Source organism: Dromiciops gliroides, chromosome 2, assembly GCF_019393635.1.
Source record: "Dromiciops gliroides isolate mDroGli1 chromosome 2, mDroGli1.pri, whole genome shotgun sequence".
Taxonomy (NCBI): domain Eukaryota; kingdom Metazoa; phylum Chordata; class Mammalia; order Microbiotheria; family Microbiotheriidae; genus Dromiciops; species Dromiciops gliroides.
The window spans coordinates 360,121,341-360,140,749 of NC_057862.1; the positions used below are offsets into that span (position 1 = coordinate 360,121,341).

Consider the following 19,409-nt stretch of genomic DNA (forward strand, 5'->3'; position numbering starts at 1 on the left):
ATGTGATGTCCTCAATAAAGACCAAAAAGTATATAAATTCTGGATTCAAGATTAGGTTTTGCAGATGCTGATATTCACAGATTATCACTGTGCTAAATACAGAGAGAAACTTGGAACACCAAAATATTCTCAGTGATTATTCAAAAGAGAGTGGCCTACCATCCACACAGGAAAAACAAACTGTATGGAAGGCACATATTATGCAGACTATGACATTCAGTTGGACAGGCAACACACTGAGTGCGTCAGTATATTAGGCACTACAGATGCAAAATGATCTAGGTACAGAATTGAATAGAAGGAAGAGACTGGGCTAGGTCCCATTTAGGAAACTACACATTATAGCTAATGAGCCAAAGCAACTGGCTGCTGCAAAAATCCCACTTTTTAAAAAGCATCAATATTGTTCTAATGATGCCATACAGCTGCCAATCTGGGACCATTAGAATTTTAGAAAAATCACAATTGTAAGGCATCCAAAGGGTAATGGAAATAGACATGCTGAATGTAAGATGAGAGGCAGCCTATTGTCAAAGGGGACTTGTATGCAAGGTGCAAAAGACCTCATCAAGGATATGTTTGACAGGAAAATACTAGGAAGGAAGAACAAAAATGACACAGCCCAAGCGCTGCACTGGTATCCATAAATATTAACAGAACCAGAGGAAGGACCCTATGCAGTGCAATGGATGGCTACTGGAAAGATTTCAGGAAAAACTTAAGGAAGAATATCATAGGATGAGAAAGTGTGGGGAGATTGCGATCTCCATCAGCAAAGGGAGGACTCATACTGATGAGATCATGGATCCTTCAAGTATTAAAGTGTGATTCAACAATTTTCATGACTCTAGGCATTTGTCAGGAATCAAAGTCAATGGGAGCAGTTAGTTTTCTTTAACTCTTTATCTTTGCTACCATGGAGAGACAGTATATTTGTAATCTAAAAACAAAAAGAATCAATAAGATGTAATTGGTTTTGGGGGTTTTTTTTGGGTGAGGCAATTGGGGTTAAGTGACTTGCCCAGGGTCACATAGCTAGTAAGTGTCAAGTATCTGAGGCTGGGTTTGAACTCAGGTCTTCCTGAATCCAGGGCTGGTGCTTTATCCACTGTGCCACCTAGCTGCCCCCAAGATGTAAATTTTTTTTTATTTTTATTTTTTGCAGGGCAATGGGGGTTAAGTGACTTGCCCAGGGTCACACAGCTAGTAAGTGTCAAGTGTCTGAGGCTGAATTTGAACTCAGGTACTCCTGAATCCAGGGCCGGTGCTCTATCCACTGTGTCACCTAGCCGCCCCCAAGATGTAATTTTTTTATTATTCTTTTTTTTTTTTTAGTGAGGCAATTGGGGTTAAGTGACTTGCCCAGAGTCACACAGCTAGTAAGTGTTAAGTGTCTGAGACCGGATTTGAACTCAGGTACTCCTGACTCCAGGGCCGGTGCTCTATCCACTGCGCCATCTAGCTGCCCCTAAGATGTAATTTTTTAAAAGAAAAGATGCCAGGTCCAGAACAACTCTTCCCTGAGAGCATGAATAATTATACACCTTGATATAAATGAAGAATCTCCATTCCCTTCCAAGGTGGATATAAAGGTTGAAAGACCAGGGACTATTTTTTGCCCTTCTTTCTATGCCTAGCACTTAGCACAATTTCTGATATATATTATGTGCTCAATAAGTGCGGATCGTCTCTCAGGGTCTGCATCAAGTGGGTCCCTAATATCATTTGTTTGGACTACCAGTTAAAAAGCCATTAACCAGTAGGTAGGTGGAACTGGTATTCTGAAGCCAGAAGCTCTGCAGCAGCAAGATTTGGCCTTGGGAACTGCTAAATAAATATCAGTGATTTTAACAGAAAATAGCAGCTGTATGTGGAGGAAATATTTTGAAAATATTCTTCATAATGTGAAAGCTGTCAGATTCAGCTGATGTGATAGTTGATTTTACCAAATTGCTTTTTTCTCTTTCTTTTAAAATTCTGTTTTACAAGGGATGGCTCACCAGGGAAAGGAAGAGAATGCTACATTTAGAAACTAAGGTAATGTAAGACCAAAGAATATTAAAATGAAAAAAAAGAGAGAGACTTGGAGAGTGGGGAAAGGATGGTGAGATGGTCATTAGTGGTCTTCAAATATTTAAAGCACAGTCATGTTGAGGAGTGATTAGAGGTCTTATGTCCAGAGTACAGAACCAATGGCTGGAAGATAGAGGATGCAGATTTTAAGGAATTATAAAGATCTTCCAAATCAGAGCTATCCAACAATGGAATAGGCTGCACTGGAGGAATGTGAAGGAGAAAGAAGAGACTGAATGTACACTTATCAGAAATGGTAAAGGGATTCTTTTATTGCACAAAGGGTAAGACTAGATGACCTCTCAGATACTTTCCAGCTCTGGGATCTTGGGATTATGTCTGATCTAATGTGTATTATTATATTAAACAAATTTCTCCCACTGGTTTAAATGAAAAAAATCAAATCTGGGAAGATGTTAAATAAAATTTTGTGCAAACAGAAATCCATAATTTCTCATATTCTAATACAGAAGTTCACTTCTAATGTTATATAAAATACAAGGAAGAAAGAACCCAATGTCCATCTCTGTATGACTCTGAACATGGTATAAGTTGGTAGAATGAAAATTTTTCTTTTTCTAAAAGATTTCAAGGGATCAGAGTTACCTAAAAAAAGTCAGCAGCAAAATACAGGAGAAGTAGAATGTTGGTTGTCCAGGATTTCTTGCAATACAATGTTAAAAAAATGTACATATTATTAAGTGCATCAGTGTATCTGCTAGGCTGAAGAGCTTTGAGCATGAGCCAAATTAAACCTGCAGCAGCACAGTGTAATGGGAGGGACACTGGATCTGGGGTTAAGAGAACTGGGTTCTAATCTTGGCTATATTACTGACTAGTTATGTCACCTTTGGCCAATCACTTATCCCCTCAGATTTTTTCATCTGTAAAGTGTATGTAACCCCTCATCCCAAGATCCCAAGGACCTCTGTCATAGAAATTTAATGGTGTGAGAATTCTAAGTCCTAGGTATTATCCATAGTTCCCCAAACTGCTGAGGCCTTTTGACAGTGAAACTCCTTTCTGGGGGATGTCAACAAGCCACAAAAGCAAGATTCAGAGAAGCCACTCAGAAAGACAAAGAAGGAGTAGGATTGTTGGCTTTTCAAAGCATGAACAAAGCATGCAGCAAACAGAAAAGCATGCACAAAGTTGGAGAGAGATGCACCCAGGCAGGCAGGAATAGGCTGCAGTGGAAAGCATACTGGTTCATAGCATGACTAAATCTGGTACACAGCTCCTGTTTTCCCCCAAATGCTGTCTGTAAAGAAAACCCAGGCCCCTTCTAACTGACCAATTCATTTTCTGTTTAACCTCCAACTGGGAGGAAGAGGTGGGTGGGGATGTGGAGAGAGAAAATACACATGCACATGCATGAACACATACATACATACACACACATACACACTCACACTCACAGAGCCTATGTAAATGCTTATTTACATTCCTATGCTATCTGAAATGGCTTTTAAGGTCATGAGCTTTTACAATGATTTGCATTCCAAATCTACAAGTATTCAGTTTAGGATTAAGAGAAAGGAACTTAACCCTAAAGGAAGACAGAAGGATTGGGGGGAGGTAGGGGTGGGGGAAGAGTTAATCCTGAGATAATTTCAGGGATTCTAATAATTTCTGAAACATCCATACATGCTAATCTGCTTTGAACCTGGAAGAAAACTTAATATGGAAACAAGCCAGTAGCAGTGAGAACTAAAGTTGCTGTGTTTGTTCAATTAACCAAACTGTACACAACACATAGTAAACACTTCACAAGGTACATGGAAATAATAATTTCATTACCTGCCTCACAGAGCTGTTGGGAAATTTGTGCTACATAAATTTGAGATTATATAAATGATAACTCATCTTACATAATCATGAAGCACTCTCCTTGTTCTCCTTCTACCTATCAGATCATCCTCCTTCTCAGTCTCCTATACTAGATTCACATCCAGATAATTGCCCTCTAACCATAGGTGTCCCACAGGGATCTGTCCTGAGCCCTATTCTCTTTTTCCTCTATACTACTTGCTGATTTCATCAGCTCCCATGACTTTATAATCCCTATGCTGATTGTTTTCACATCTTTCTATCTGGCCCTAACCACTTTGCTGACCTCCAGTCTCATATTTCCAACTGAGTTTCAGACATTTTGAACTGAATGCCCTGTAGACATCTTAAACTCACCATGCCCAAAACTTATTATCTCTGCTCCTAAACCCTTGCTCCTTAACCTTTCAAACTTGCTATTACTGTTGAGTCTCACAACCTAGGTGTCATCCTCAACTCCTCACTATCTCTCATCTCCCTTCCTCCAATCTGTTGTTACGATCTGCTGATTTTGCCTTTGCATCATCTCTCAAATAAGCTCCCTTTTCTCCTTTGACATTGCTATCAGGCCCTCATCTCCTCACACCTGGATTATTTTAAGAGCATGCTGGTGGGTCTTTCTGTCTGCCTGAAGTCTCATCTCTGTAAGGGCTAAAATTTTAGCTATACTGTCTAAAATATCTAATGAGTGGTCACCAATAAATTATAAGCTTTAGCAAGAGTTAGACTTTTAAGCATTTATTAAGGAGAATAAGAATTTGGTGAAGAGAAAGAGAAAGGCCTAGATTCATCTATTAAAGGGAGAGAGCATTCCTAGCTCCACTCTCCGCCAGAGTCCACACGAAAGAGAGTGAGCCAGTGCGCCAGCCTCCCCCTTCTTCCTCCCACAAGCAAACGTCACTTCCTGACGCCAAAGAAAAGATGCATGGTCCTGCCCTCAGAGGCCCTCTCTTCATGTTGGAACTTTCCTACAGTAAGTCTCCAGCAGGTGGCATCACTCCAATTGTTACATCTCACTCCACTCCATCCTCATTTAGCCACCAAAGTGATTTTACTAAAGTACAGGTTTGACCATGTCACAACCCATTCCTAATAGAGTGGCTCCCTAACACCTCCAGGATAAAATACAAAGCCTTTCATAATCTAGCCCCATCCCACCCACCACACACACATAATACACTTTCACAGCCTTCTTACACTTCACTCCCCACCCCATATTCTTCAACCAAATTACACTGGCCTCCTTGAGCGCTGGCCTCCCATGAGCAAGACACTCCATCTTTTGATATTTTCTCTAGTTATTCTCCATGCTTGGAATCATTTGCACCTACTGGCTTCCCTGGGTTCCTTCAAATCTAAACTAAAAGCTCATCTTTTACAGGAAGCCTTTCTCAACCCCTCTTAATTCTAGTGCTTTCCCTCTATTAATTGTTTGCTATTTATCCTGTATATAGCTTGTTTGTGTGTTTGTTTGCTTTTTGTCTCCCCCATTAAAGTGTGAGCTCCTTGAGGACAAGGACTGTCTTTTGCCTTTTTTTGCATCCCTAGTATTTGGCACAGTGCCTGTCACATAGTTGATTCTGAATAAATGCTTACTGACTATTGACACTACCATTATGATGATGATGAGATATTATTATATTACACAGTAGAAATGTAGAGGGCAAGGATCCAGGACAAGAAATACTAAAAAGTATGTCTGTCCAAAGAGATCTGGTTCTTTTCCTCTGGGTTTTGAATCCTATTCCCTGTCACATTCAAAGCAAGGCCTCAACAGGTATGGTGACAAAAGAGCAGCTGAATCTCCTATAGTGGAGAGAAAATGAACCCGTGTGAGGACTACACAGAAAAGATGCTTCTTTGCCAATGAGCACAAGGAGGACAGAAGTAGATTCAGCCACTACCTCTTTTCAGTAGGAGCAGCCCCTTCTCCACACCCACCACCTATTTGAAGAATCATGAAAGCACTTTCAGATACCTTGGGGTGAGCTCAGAATACCTGAAAGTTATACCCTGGGCTTGTATAGACATTCATCAGGACGTACCATGTCTGACATCTTAATGCCCTGCTTTACTGGGGATACACATACGTGAAAACTGGCCCTGAAAGTTCAATAACTGTAAACAAAGTGAGTTGAGTGTGAAACAAAAGTCTTAATTATTAATACAAAGAAGCTGCTCACTCTGTTCTCAGCTGAGATTTGTGGAACGCAAAGAACTCCTCCCAAGGAGGGCAGGCAAGAAACTCCAAGCAATGGCAGTTAGAGCAGATGCAAGCAGGAAGTCCATTTCAGACCCGGAACAGAGGTTTGGATTAGCCCAATGGGAAGTGCACCTCCTCCATGAAGACTCTCCTAATGTCTCTAGCCCATGGCATTTTCCTTCCTCTGTCTCTCTATAGCAATTACTACCAATATAACTCCTAAAGCACTTACTGGTGTATAATCTTGTGACATCTCTTTTATTGTCCTAAGATGTCATTTACATTTTTGTTAATATTTAGATTTCCAAGTGTTTATGAATTTTATTTCTAATCATACTAAAGGTAGGGACCATATTTGGCTTCTCTTTTTGCCCATGTCCCCTAGCACTGAGTCCTCCACACACTTGATACTGTTTGAGTGAATCATTGATAACAACAAAGGTAAAGTTCACTATTTTCTACTGAGGAATCCTGAACGAATTCTTCTGAATCAATACCACAAGGTACAATGGAGGCAACCCCTAGGTAGAGGAAGGTGGACCTGAAACTTGAAGGTAAGGGTATCGACTAACTAAATGGTTTGGGCCATATTTCCCTAAACCTTTCTCTCTCCCATTTCTTTCTCTATGGTCAGAAGCTTGGCGTGCTTTTGCCCCAACTCCAGTAGATACTACCTCCACTTCACCCCAGCCTACTGCTGAACCCCCTCACCAGTCTGTGATCGGAGCCTCAGAAGCTGCCGGTGCTGAAGACTCTGACATGCGCTGGAAGCAGTGTGCCTGGCTGGGTCCGGACCGTGCGCTGAGCTGTTCAGCCTGATCAGTAGGTGATCAGAATTGCCCTCTTTTTCGGAGAAATAGTCTCACTCTGTTCTTATGTGCATCAGGCTGTTCTGGGTTTTGATTTTTTACCACATTATTTGGGCGTGAATGGACGGGTTTATCTGGAGCTTGTGGGAGTCATAGCCTCTCCTCCACCATCTTGGCCTCCCCTGTCTTTCTCAACCTCTGCCACCATCCGCACTATTTCCCACTTCAATAGCATTTTCAACTTCACTGTTGGGAGCCACATTAGCCTATAGAAAATAACTGGGTTACCTGGTAAGTCACAGGACTGACTCACAGCCAGCACCAGATAAAGTCCTCAGGCCCAAGCAACTCCTAACAAAAGGTCAGGCAAGTAGGCTCCCAGCAAGAAAGAGTATCTCCCTTTCAGAAAGAACCAAACTAGTGTTCCTAAGTCCCTAGGATACAATGCTAATAGCTGAGGAGGAAAAAGGAGGAATACAGACATTGGAGAGGTAAAGGACAGGGAGTCTGGGGGTTGTCTGACACCAAGAAATAGCACATGAAAGAAAATTATAGTTTGTTGTTCAGTTGTTTCAGTCATATCCAACTCTCTGTGAGCCTGTTTGAGGTTTTCTTGGTAAAGACACTGGAGTATACTCTCGGACTAAATCTCACTAGACTTCAGGCCTGAAATCCCCTTCCCCTTCTCAAGTGCAGACCCAGTGTTTGGTATTCTAAGATAAATGTCTGTGCCAGATAATAATTCTCCAGAAATAGCTACAGCAAGCAACATTAGCACCATCATTCACTAAAAATGTCTTAGTCCCCTTTCCTCTCTCAGGATATAACCTTAAAGGCAAGTGTTTTCTATAGGGATTAATGAGCATTGTCAGTGGCTCCAGCCACATACCCCATCAATTCACAGGAAATGCCTAGGTTAGGATAACTGACTATTTAAATGGCCCAACTGGTTATCATCAAGACCTTGAAGTGCAAAACAAAACCTAAGGAAACTCCACCTAATGAATGTAGGGCATAACAATCCAAAGTGTCAGGCAGTAGAGTAAGAAGACTGTATGGAACTAAAGTGTAGACTTTCCCCATAGGTTAGAGGCTACCATATGCTTTTTCCCAATACCCTTTCCCCTCATGACTCACCTGCCCAACATTGAACGTCAGCGTGATGGCATAATAGAAATTGGAGTTAGCACTTCCTGCATAAATCCAAAGATGCCATAAAACTGGAAAAAGCAGGGAGCAGACAATCATCACACAGGAGAGGAAAAAGATGTTCCGAAGGACTGCAAAAAATAGACAACAATGAGATTTAGAGTCAAGCAACAGGGGCAGCTAGATGGCGTAGTGGATAGAGCACCAGCCCTGGAGCCAGCACTCAGGAGTACCTGAGTTCAAATCCGACCTCAGACACTTAACACTTACTAGCTGTGTGACCCTGGGCAAGTCACTTAACCCCAATTGCCTCACTAAAATAAATAAATAGAGTCAAGCAACAAATCTCTTGCTGGTTATCTGGAGGAAAGGTGGACAAGAGAGATGGTTAACCTGTGCTACCTCATGTACCAATTCCTTTGTTTGTCAATAGTTTTCCAAGCTGATGATTTACAATCTCATAGATGGGTTTATCAAAGCCTAGGTATGAGTCCAGTCACTAAAACTACAATTGGCTGAGAAAGCAGTTACTATGTACAGTATATAATAGAAATCTATTGTCCAGAGTAAGGAAGGTGAGACCATGTCTAGATGATTTTTATTTGTTCTGGGTCTAAATCTTAGGAAGGCACTAAAGTAAAGGCAAAATGGGTATAAAATCTAGACATAAAGGGTGATATCACAGGCAAATTAGAAAAGGAAGGAATAGTTTACTTGTCAAATCAATGGAGAGGGGAAGAATTTATGACCAAAGATGAGGTGGAGAACATTATGAAACACAGAGTGGATCATTTTGACTACATTAAATTAAAAAGTTTTTGAACAGATGAAACCAACACAAACACTATTAGAAGGAAAGCAGAAAACTAGGAAACAATTTTTACAGTGTTTCTGATAAAGGCCTCATATCTAAAATGTAGAGAGAACTGAATCAAATATATAAGAATACAAGTCATTCCCCAATTGAGAAATGGTCAAAGGATATGAACAGGTAGTTTTCAGATGACAAAATTAAAGCTATCTACAGCCAAATGTAAAAATGTTCTCAATCACTACTGATTAGAGAAATGTAAATTAATAGTCTGAGGTACCACCTCACACCTATCCAATTGGCTAATATGATGAAAAAGAAAAATGATAAATGTTGGAGATGTGGGAAAATTGGCACACTAATGCACTGTTGGTGGAGCTGTAAACTGATCCAACCATTCTGGAGAGCAATTTGGAACCAGGCACAAAAGGCTATAAAACTGTGCATACCCTTTGACCCAGCAATAACACTACTAGGTCTATATCACAAAGAGATAATAAAAAAGGGAAAAGGACCCACATGTAGAAAAATATTTATAGCTTCTCTTTTTGTGGTTAGCAAAGAATTAGAAATTATAGGGGGGCAGCTAGGTGGCACAGTGGATAAAGCACCAGCCCTGGATTCTGGAGTACCTGAGTCCAAATCCAGTTTCAGACACTTGACACTTACTAGCTGTGCGACCCTGGGCAAGTCACTTAACCCTCATTGCCCCACCCCCCCCCAAAAAAAATTATAGGGATGCCTATCAACTGGGGAATGGCTAAACAAGTTGTGGTATATGAATATAATGGAATACTATTGTGATGTAAGAAATGATAAGCAGATGGATTTTAGAAAAACCTGGAAAGACTTACATGAATTGATGCTGAGTGAAATGAGCAGAACCATGAGAACATAGTACAAAGTATCAACACCGTGTGATGATCAATTGTGACTTAACTCTTCTCAGCAATACAATGATCTAAGACAATGCCAAAAAACTTATGGTGGAAAATGCTTTCCACATTCAGAAAAAGAACTATGGCGTCTGAATGCAGATTGATGCATACTATTTTCACTTTTGTTGTTGCTTTTTTTGTTATCATTTTTATTTATTCTTTCTTGTGTTTTTTTTCTTTTGTTCTAATTCTTCTCTTACAACGTGACTAATGTGGAAATATGTTTAACATGACTATAATGTATAACCTATATCAAATTGCTTGCTGCCTTCAGGAGCAGGGAGGGAAAGCAGGGAGGAAAAAAAATTTGGAACTCAAGATTATCTTTACATGTAATTGAGAAAAAAATTTAAAATAAAAACAAAAATAAAAAAATAAATCTTAGGAAGGACATTTAAAAGCTGGAGCATGTCTAAGATCACAAGCAGCACTGGAATGTTAAATGAGGATTCAGTATTTTAATTTAGAATGTTTAGCAAGACCTAGAACTGCTCAAAATTAGAACACCTTTATTAATTTAATTTATTAATTATTATTTATCAGTTACCTTATGGACAAGTGAGTTCTTTGTCACTAGAAGATGTTTAAGCAGAGGCTGGATGACATAACAGAGCTGTTCTTGTCGTTGCTGTTGTTTTTCTGTTGTTGGGGGTTTTTTTTCGGGGCAATGGGGGTTAAGTGACTTGCCCAGGGTCACACAGCTAGTAAGTGTCAAGTGTCTGAGGCTGGATTTGAACTCAGGTTCTCCTGAATCCAAGGTCAGTGCTTTATCCACTGGGCCACCTAGCTGCCCCCTCAGAGCTGTTCTAAAATGGATAGTTTCATCACCCACAATCCAACTTCAGACAGAAGTTTGAACTCAGAAATCCTTTTCTTTTGTGCTATAGTTTACCATAACATAATGTTCAGTAAGGATCTCTGTGGGAATGCAGCAATCATTTTTCTTTTGCTAATTTTGGTAGGCTAAGTAGAGTAAATCAGGCCAGATTAGGCATAGTGGCCTCCACAAAAATAAATAAATAAATGAAAGTCATGGTCCCCTTCCACTAAAAAATAGTAATTCCTCTATGTATACTCAGCACTTAGCACAGTGACTGGCTTAAGTAGGTGCTTAATAAATGTATACTGATTGATTAGTTCTATGACCAAGGTCCACCCTCCTCTGAAAAATTCCTTATTCTTTCTTAGCTGGTAATTCAACACTCTCTTTGGTGCAGCCAGGCACATAAATAGCATCCAAACGAATCCTGTGAAAGAATGAAGCACTCCCTGGGGCAAAATACAATCCCTCGCTGCCTTGGACTGGACATGCCTGTATCAGGCAGTTATGAGATGAGGTGAATCTTCCTCTCTACTACAGGATTCCCAAATCTCAACTGAGTGATGTGTCTCCTGCTAGTGCCTCCCATGGACAAGCAACAAATGACTTTGCTGTTCTTCCCCAGTCTTCCTTTTGGGCCTGCCTACACAGGTCATTAAAGATGAATTATTGACAGGCAGATTACCCGCCCTTCTTTTTTTGTTTTGTTTTTGGTTTTTTTTGCGGGGCAATGGGGGTTAAGTGACTTGCCCAGGGTTACACAGCTAGTAAGTGTCAAGTGTCTGAGGCTGGATTTGAACTCAGGTCCTCCTGAATCCAGGGCTGGTGCTTTATCCACTGTACCACCTAGCCGCCCCCTACCTGCCCTTCTTAAATGCCTGAAATAACTCATCTTCACAGCCCCAGGTGCTCAGAGCTATCTCTAAGACTCCAGAAATGTTCTGTTTCTTTTATGTGTTCCTGGTGCCAAAAAGAAGCCGCTCCTCTTGCAAAAATAAACAAACATTGGTAAATACAAGGGTTAGCATCTTGCTAAGAGCCCTGTGATTGCTTTTTGGATCTGGGTGGCAGTGACCCAGAAGTTTGGAGACCAGTGCCAATATAATACTATATCACAGCTTTCTACAGGGGAAAAAGCTGTTTGTTTGGGTTTTTTTATGGGGCTATATCCTCACAGTTTGCAAGTGGGGGAAATGGGATATGTTTTCTAAACAAGATACAATGTCCTCACAGGATCTCTTTGAGCCCTGGTGAAACTTTAAGAAAGGACTTAAAGGAAAGCCCCATTAAAGACACAGGGAATTCAGAATTGCCAGGTGCATGAGGCTTGGTTCAGGAAAGCCATATTGATGCCTGCCACTCCAGACTTCTGGGGCCATCAACCCATAAGTAACTATTACCCAAAAAAACAATTCCAAGGCTCTCCAAGGTGTCAACCCTTTTGGCCACCAATATTTTCTTACTTTTGCAAAGGTAAAGGTGAGAGGAAAGGGAAGGGGTAAAGAGGAAGAAAGGAGGAAGGAGGCAGGGAAGAAGGGAGGAAGGAAGAGGGAGGAAGTCAGAGAGGAAGAGGAAAACAAAGAAAAAAAAGAAAAAACGAGGGAGAAAAAGAAAAGCAAGTCAATAAAGCATTTTTTAAAATGCATAGAAATAAACAGTAGGAAGTTCAAGAGAAAACACATTAATAAGACATCTCTGAAAGTGACAGAGGATTTATTATACATTTAAAATGAAAACATTTTATACGTGGAAAAGGAGAATCTCTGTAACAGAGATTTAAGGTTTCAAGCACAGTCCTCATTATTTGCTCTACTATGTATATTGAAATGTTCATTTTATTTGGTGTTAGAATTTTTTTAAATGAAGGGGTGGAACTACATGATATCTAAGGTCCCTTCTACAACTAAACCCATAATAATGAAGATAAATATTTGCTGAATTGGATAGATGAGGACTGAGTTGTCAAAGATCTTAAATGCCAGACCAGGACATTTGGACTTTATTCTGTGAGCCACAAGGAGACAGATCAGGGCTCAAGTCCTGGCTCAACATTTACTAGCCAAACAATCATAGACAAATCATTTAATCTTTCTATGCTTCAGTTTTTCCATCAAGAATAATAATACCAACATTGTCTACTTTCCAAGGTGATTGTAGGAAAGTGTTTTGTAACCTATAAAGCACTACAAAAGTATCAACTATTATTGCTACTATATATTTGTTGATTAATTGAGACAGATTTTTCCTTTTAAAAAAAGTGTTTCCTTCCATCTCTTTTTTTTTTGGTGGGGCAATGGGGGTTAAGTGACTTGCCCAAGGTCACAGAGCTAGTAAGTGTCAAGTGTCTAAGCCTGGATTCGAACTCAGGTACTCCTGAATCCAGGGCCGATGCTTTTATCCACTGCACCACCTAGCTGCCTTGCTACATCTCTTGATAATCAAGAAGCAACAGAGGGCCAAGAGCTCCAGGCCAAAAGCTAAAGGTGGAGTGTACAGGACATAGCACATTCCAACCACTAGATGACACCCATGAGAACAAAATGGGTGAAAATTCAACAAAGCCTTCTGGGCAAAAAGCAGTAAGATTCCAGGCACTCAAAGTACAGAAAAGACATATTTTCAGACATGGCCAATATAGAAATTTATTTTGTTTGACTCTATATACTTGTTACAAAGGTTTAGTTTGAAAAAAAAATTTCAATAGGAGGTAGAATTAGGAGGCAGAGGGGGAGAAAAATATAGGGGTTGACAAAAAAAAAGGAAAGGAAAAAAGAAAAGTGAAAAAAGATAATTGAAGAATTAAGAAAATTACATAGAAGAGGGAATCAGGTAGGCCTGAAGAAAACACAGGGAAGCTGGATAGCTTTGAAAATTATATTCTGAAAAAAAAATTATATGATGAACTTATTATATACTTAAAAGGAAAAGCTATGTGTAAGATTCACAGTTTTATGCAAACCCCTCTTTTTCTATTTTATTTTATTTATGGGAAAGCTAATTTTATTTAGTGTTTGTTAAGGTCAGAATAAAAATACATTTTTAAAATATCCTCTCTTCTTCTACATACATATATCCTGAAAAATCCAGATACCCCAAATCCCTGCCAACAACCAAATCTTTCAGCCAAATTATAAGACAAGGCGGCAAGCCTGCCCCTCACTGGTCTTTTATGCTTTAGTCATTTTCACAGGGTCAGTACTTGGGAGAAATTTCTCAAGCCCTGCTTGACTTTTCTTTTTGAAGAATTTTGTTTTTGTTTTTGTTTTTTTAGTGAGGCAATTGGGGTTAAGTGACTTGCCCAGGGTCACACAGCTAGTAAGTGTTAAGCGTCTGAGGCCAGATTTGAACTCAGGTACTCCTGACTCCAGGGCCGGTGCTCTATCCACTGCGCCACCTAGCTGCCCCCTTTTTGAAGAATTTTAAGAGCTGTCATGAAAAGTTAACTCAGACTGACCGATGGGTGGAAGCTACAAAGAGACCAATTTGAGCTGAATATAAAAAATTGCCTAATAATTAGAGCTGATGCCCTTTACTGGAGGTGTTAAGAGTAGCAGCAGGATAGACATTTGTAGGGGATGCTATAGAAGGAATTCATGCTTCAGGTAGGAACTGGTCTAGGTGATCTCTTAAGACCCTTCCAACTCTTAGGAGGTAAAAAGTAAATACTAATGACTTTTTTAAAACAAAATTTAGGGGGCAGCTAGGTGGCGCAGTGGATAAAGCACCGGCCCTGGAGTCAGGAGTACCTGAGTTCAAATCCAGCCTCAGACACTTACTAGCTGTGTGACCCTGGACAAGTCACTTAACCCTCATTGCCCTGCTAAAATTAAAAAAACAAAAACAAAAACAAAAAAACAAAATTTAAAACTACTCCTCAGTTTCAGGTGTATGCCACTGGCTTAAAGACTTCTAGCGATGTCTAGCCATAAAACAAAAGGGCCAGAATCTAATGCCTCCAGAAAACAAAGAAGCCATTGGATGAATAGGTCATGTGGTAATGTCCCAAACATAACATTCCAAGCAAGTGTCTTCACAGCCCCTGGTGCTGAGAAGCTCACAGTGACTGTCAAGTCAAACAAAAACAAAAACAAAACATATCTCAGAAAGCCAGTGAGACAGTTCATTAGGATCATATATAGACTCCCAGAAACCTCACCCCCATCTCTCACAGTAACTCATTACCCTACAAGGCAGAATCTGGTTTTTAATCACTTTTCTGATTTTAAAATGTGTTTTATCTCTTCAGTCCTCAGACCTGTCCTTGGGATTGCCATGTGGTACAAGTTGTCTGCACGAGTTGTCATACAATGGGGCACTGTGATATTATAGAAAGAGCACTGACGATGTTTACATTGGTGTCCCAATTCAACCACTAATTTGTGTGACTTCAGAAAACTCACTTTTCCTCTCTAAGCCTCAGGTGTCTCATCTGTAAAATGGGGGAAAACATATACATATACGGCCTGTTTCACAGAAGTGTTGTAAGGAAAAATGTAAACTACTTTTGTTATTGTTATTATGAGGATGACTATTACTACTCATAAGATGAAGCAGGGCCAGGAAGCAAAAGAATGAAAATCAAAGGTAAGGACTAGAAAAAAAAAGAAAATTATTATATCATTTTTCGTTTGAAGAATCAACATGCTTTCCCAAAACAAGAATATCTAACTCTGAGAGGCAAAATAAGAAAAGGAGGGTGAAAGGGACGAAATCCCCTTGTCCACCTTACAAACTGTGTTCTGCAGTATCAAGAGGAGCCTGTGGTCTTGGCAGTGATCTACACACTCTCCAAATGACCTGGCTATTACAGGGCCACAGGTCAATCCCAAACCTGCTCGATGACTCTTGCAGATAACCATGAGGAAATTGCAGGGAGGTGATGAGGAACTGCCTGGGCAGCAAATGCTCTTGCCATAAATCCAGCTTGGTAACTCAGAATACAATTACCTGCAGGAGCACATGCTGCACCCACTCACACTATTGACTTACTGTTCTTCCTGCTGTTTGGGTGGCAGAGTCACATTAGTCAGTTTCACGTTTAGAACTCCTCAGTTTCACTTCCTGCTTGGCACACAAAGCCCCAGCAGGTTGGTAAATGAAACAACAACAGACTACACATCTTCCAAAGAGTTGCTTTCATTCACTACAATGAGCTTTCCACAGAAGTTGCAAAAATTTGCTGCCTCATTTCATTTTTAAAACAAATCACAGCATCCCAATGGGTTAAAAGTTGGAAAGGCCCCAGTAGAATAACCAGTTCAAATGCCTTATTTTCTAGATGGACTAAAGTTGGTTTCATAGAGGTAAAGGGACTTACTAAGGACACACAGTAAGTCAGTGGAAGAACTGGGTTGAGACCCAAGATATCTTCACTATTCCAATGCTAAACTCCTGTTGTATCTCCTTATTAAGGTCATTCTTCCTCATTCTTTCTAGTCAATTAAAACAGTACATTTCTGGTGGACAGATAGTTTGGGCATAATGGCATTTTCTTATAATCAGGGGGCACTATTTATGGCTACGGTCACCTATTTAATCTTATTTTTCTTATGTTGTCTCCAGAAACGGCATTTTAGCTCCTTTAGGCAGCATGGAAAGAGGGGAAGGGAGTTACCTTGTGGCAACACTTCTGCACTTGGAGTCAGGATGCCTGAGTCTGAACCGTGGGCCCTGACACTTACTATATATATGACAATAGATCTTAGTTTCCACATCTGTAAAATGGGGCCAAAACTTACATGATTGTCCTCACAGGACTATTGTGAGGAAACCTTCTGTAAACCTTAACTAGCTCTCAGAAGTTGTCATTATATACTTGAGTTCCTTATTTGTATCCCCAGTACTTCACACGGTGTCTGGCATGTAATAGGCACTTAATAAATGTTGCTTGCATGATTGAAATATATCTTTATAGTTCTGAGGAATAGGAAGGCATATACAAACTGTAAAATACAACATAAATGCCATCAATGATGACAACAAATGCCCTCTCTACTGATCACCACCATTAGTGCCCAGAGCACCCAGAATGGCATGTGACACAAAGCAAGTACTAAATGATTTTCTGGTTTCTTTATGGCTTTCACCTATGGGGTGGTTTCTAGCTTAAACCAAGTAACCACTAACTTCCTCCTTTCATCAAAGAATAGAGTGAACACAAATCTTCCACTGGGGAATTTAAGAAATATAAACCCAAGAGGCTGTTAAGGCAAAAGGAAGGTGCTTACATCTGTAGAGATGGCTCCACACTGGCAGAAAAGCCAAGTACAGGGCGACATCCCCCACTGTGGGGTAGGACTTGAAAATCGAGATAACAGCAATCTGGATGAACATGAAGAACATGGGATGATCCCTGAGAAAGAGAGAATAAAACAAGAAGATAAATTAGCATCTAATATGAGTAGAACCCCAAGTAAGCAATGTGGAGGATCCTCACAAACTTCACCAGGGATTACTGAGAGAAGAATGTCCAGTGCATGGGAAGGCCTCAAGCCCAACAATCAAACACACTCTACCAGGTGAACCAAAGAGCCTTCATACAAAGCAAACGCTATGGAGGAGGCATCCCGAGGTTAGCAGTACCTAGGGAAAGCTGGTTACTGCAACCCTTTTAAACAACCACAGAAACTTGAACAGTATCACAGACCATGATTCTAAACTTACCTTCTCACCTCGGAGGCAAATGGGAAACTAAATGAAGTCAACATTTTTAGTGCTGGCCATAAATAGTCAACCAAGACATCTGTGAAGCTTTCCCTGCTTCTGAGCCCATAGAATCAGGGCTTATAAAAGCCAGCTCCTTTCTTTACAGCAATAAACACGGTAAGGAGGATACCTAAGTTCCAGAAGGGCAGAGTGAAAAGAGCTCTGGTCTTGGAGTCAGTAGCCCTGGCTCCTGTCCCCATTCAACTGTGAGCTCCTTGAGGGCAGGGACTGTCTCTTGTCTTTCTTTTTATAGACAGTACCTAGCACATAGTAGGCACTTAATAAATACTAGTGGACTGATATTTACACGCCCTGCTGAATCTCATCTGGTTCCTAAAACTTATATCATAGGGTGACTTTGTGAAAAGTATGCTATAAATCTTATGCTACAGAAATGTGAGCTGTTATTAGTACCGGAATATGAGCTATTCTTCTCAGAGAGGACTGTAAGCCACATGAAGTTGTAAAGTTCCTTAAAGAGCAATAACCATATTTCATCACTTCAGCACTATCACCATGACATAATGCAAACATCAGTCTGTGGAGCTGCCCAAAGTGGTGAGTGAAGGCAATGAGAAGGAACCTCTTTCTCAGGTTCCCTTTTCTGTTCAACCCTGGGAAAATCACTGTCCTTGGCTCATTTTCCTCTCTTAGTTAAGGACAACACTACTAGCAACCTGTCTCATAAGGGTGTTGTGTAGGACATAATGAATCCTTCCTTGTCAGCAAAGTGATGAAAAGTAGATCAAACTAGGCGCTCATTCAGTGGGTCTAAATCTTATATCTGAGAACAAAAGAAGCATAATATACATCAGCTTTTCTCAGATACTCAACTGACCCAAGAGTACAATTACTATATAAGTTAGCACAGATCCACAGCCTGTACAAAATAATATGTGAGAGCTAGTAAACGTTCTCAGAAACAAAAAAAATCAACAGAGCATAGGTACTATGGATTGCTACTTTAGGCAATTGACACTATCATTAGCTGAAGCATTTCTAGAGTAAGGCCAATGAAAATGTGGTGGCAAGTTAACAATTCCACAGCCTCAGAAAATGTTTTGAACCTCTGAACAAGCCTGCTAGAGAGACCTCCATTGCCAGATGTGAACTGCCAGACAGGCCACAAATTAATCTGGGAGTAAGATGCTGGAGGAAAGAAAAGAAAACAGGAGAAAAATTTGGTGTGCCTCCTGGAGTGTTCCAAAGGACCATTCTTTCATGCAGACCAGAAAGCCAGGATGGAATTCTCAGAATACAGGAGTAAAGATGCTGGGAGAAGTCAGATAATTCTACGTGACCTCTGAGGCCCCAATGACAAGGAAATGTCACATGATAACTGTGTCACCACCTCACCAGGAGTTATTTTTATAGGCCTTCACACACAGAAGACAGGAAAGCACACTTACTATCTACTATCCTAACAAAGAGGAGAGAAAGTCCAACATACCTGCCACCCGCCTAATTCTCTGAAAGGTTCCTAGTCCCACTGCTGCTCAGAGCCAGGCCAAGTCTGATTTCAGCAAGGACTGAGGAGATATAAAGTAGACTGGAGCCACTGCTTTCCTTAAATTGCTATGAGATAAATGGGGGATTCTTAGGGACCTGGGCCAAAGTCACAGTTACATAAAACAGTAGCAAAATGTTTCCCTAAATGGAAACCCACCTACTGTGCTCAGCCAAATGAAAATGGAAGTCTGAACAAGAAGCCAGGTCTTGAGAGGACAGTCTTAATTCCTGCTGGATATATTGTGTGAACTCAGAGAAACTACTGTGTCTGTCTTCTTGTCTAGGAAGCAATCAATACTCATAAGAATCTTCACAGGAAATTACCATGATGTATTTTTAGCATTTTTAAAGGGCTAGGTCCCTAGGAGATCTCTGGGGTAACATGATCTAGCAGACAGATGAGATGTTACTATTATTTGCAAATAAAAGAAAAAGGAAGCTTTTTCCTCCTCAGGCACACGCAGAACCTTGGGGAAGTTTCACATAAGGTAAAATATGACCTAAACCAGATGGAAAAATTATTTTGGCTGCTATATTGTTGCTTTCCATTGTCACAGGCCGT

The 19,409-nt window shown here is 40.4% G+C and overlaps 1 protein-coding gene across 2 annotated transcripts in view; it reads right to left on the minus strand.

The window, feature by feature from the left end:
• PIGU (phosphatidylinositol glycan anchor biosynthesis class U) overlaps nucleotides 1-19,409 on the minus strand; it is a 101,264-nt gene that overhangs the window by 5,576 nt on the left and 76,279 nt on the right. For both annotated transcript variants that reach the window (XM_043982763.1, XM_043982764.1), the window contains 2 exons: nucleotides 16,861-16,985; nucleotides 8,053-8,195 (listed from right to left, as the gene is read on the minus strand). In XM_043982763.1, coding sequence (XP_043838698.1) covers nucleotides 8,053-8,195; nucleotides 16,861-16,985 — 268 coding nt within the window. The remainder of the gene's footprint in view (nucleotides 1-8,052; nucleotides 8,196-16,860; nucleotides 16,986-19,409) is intronic.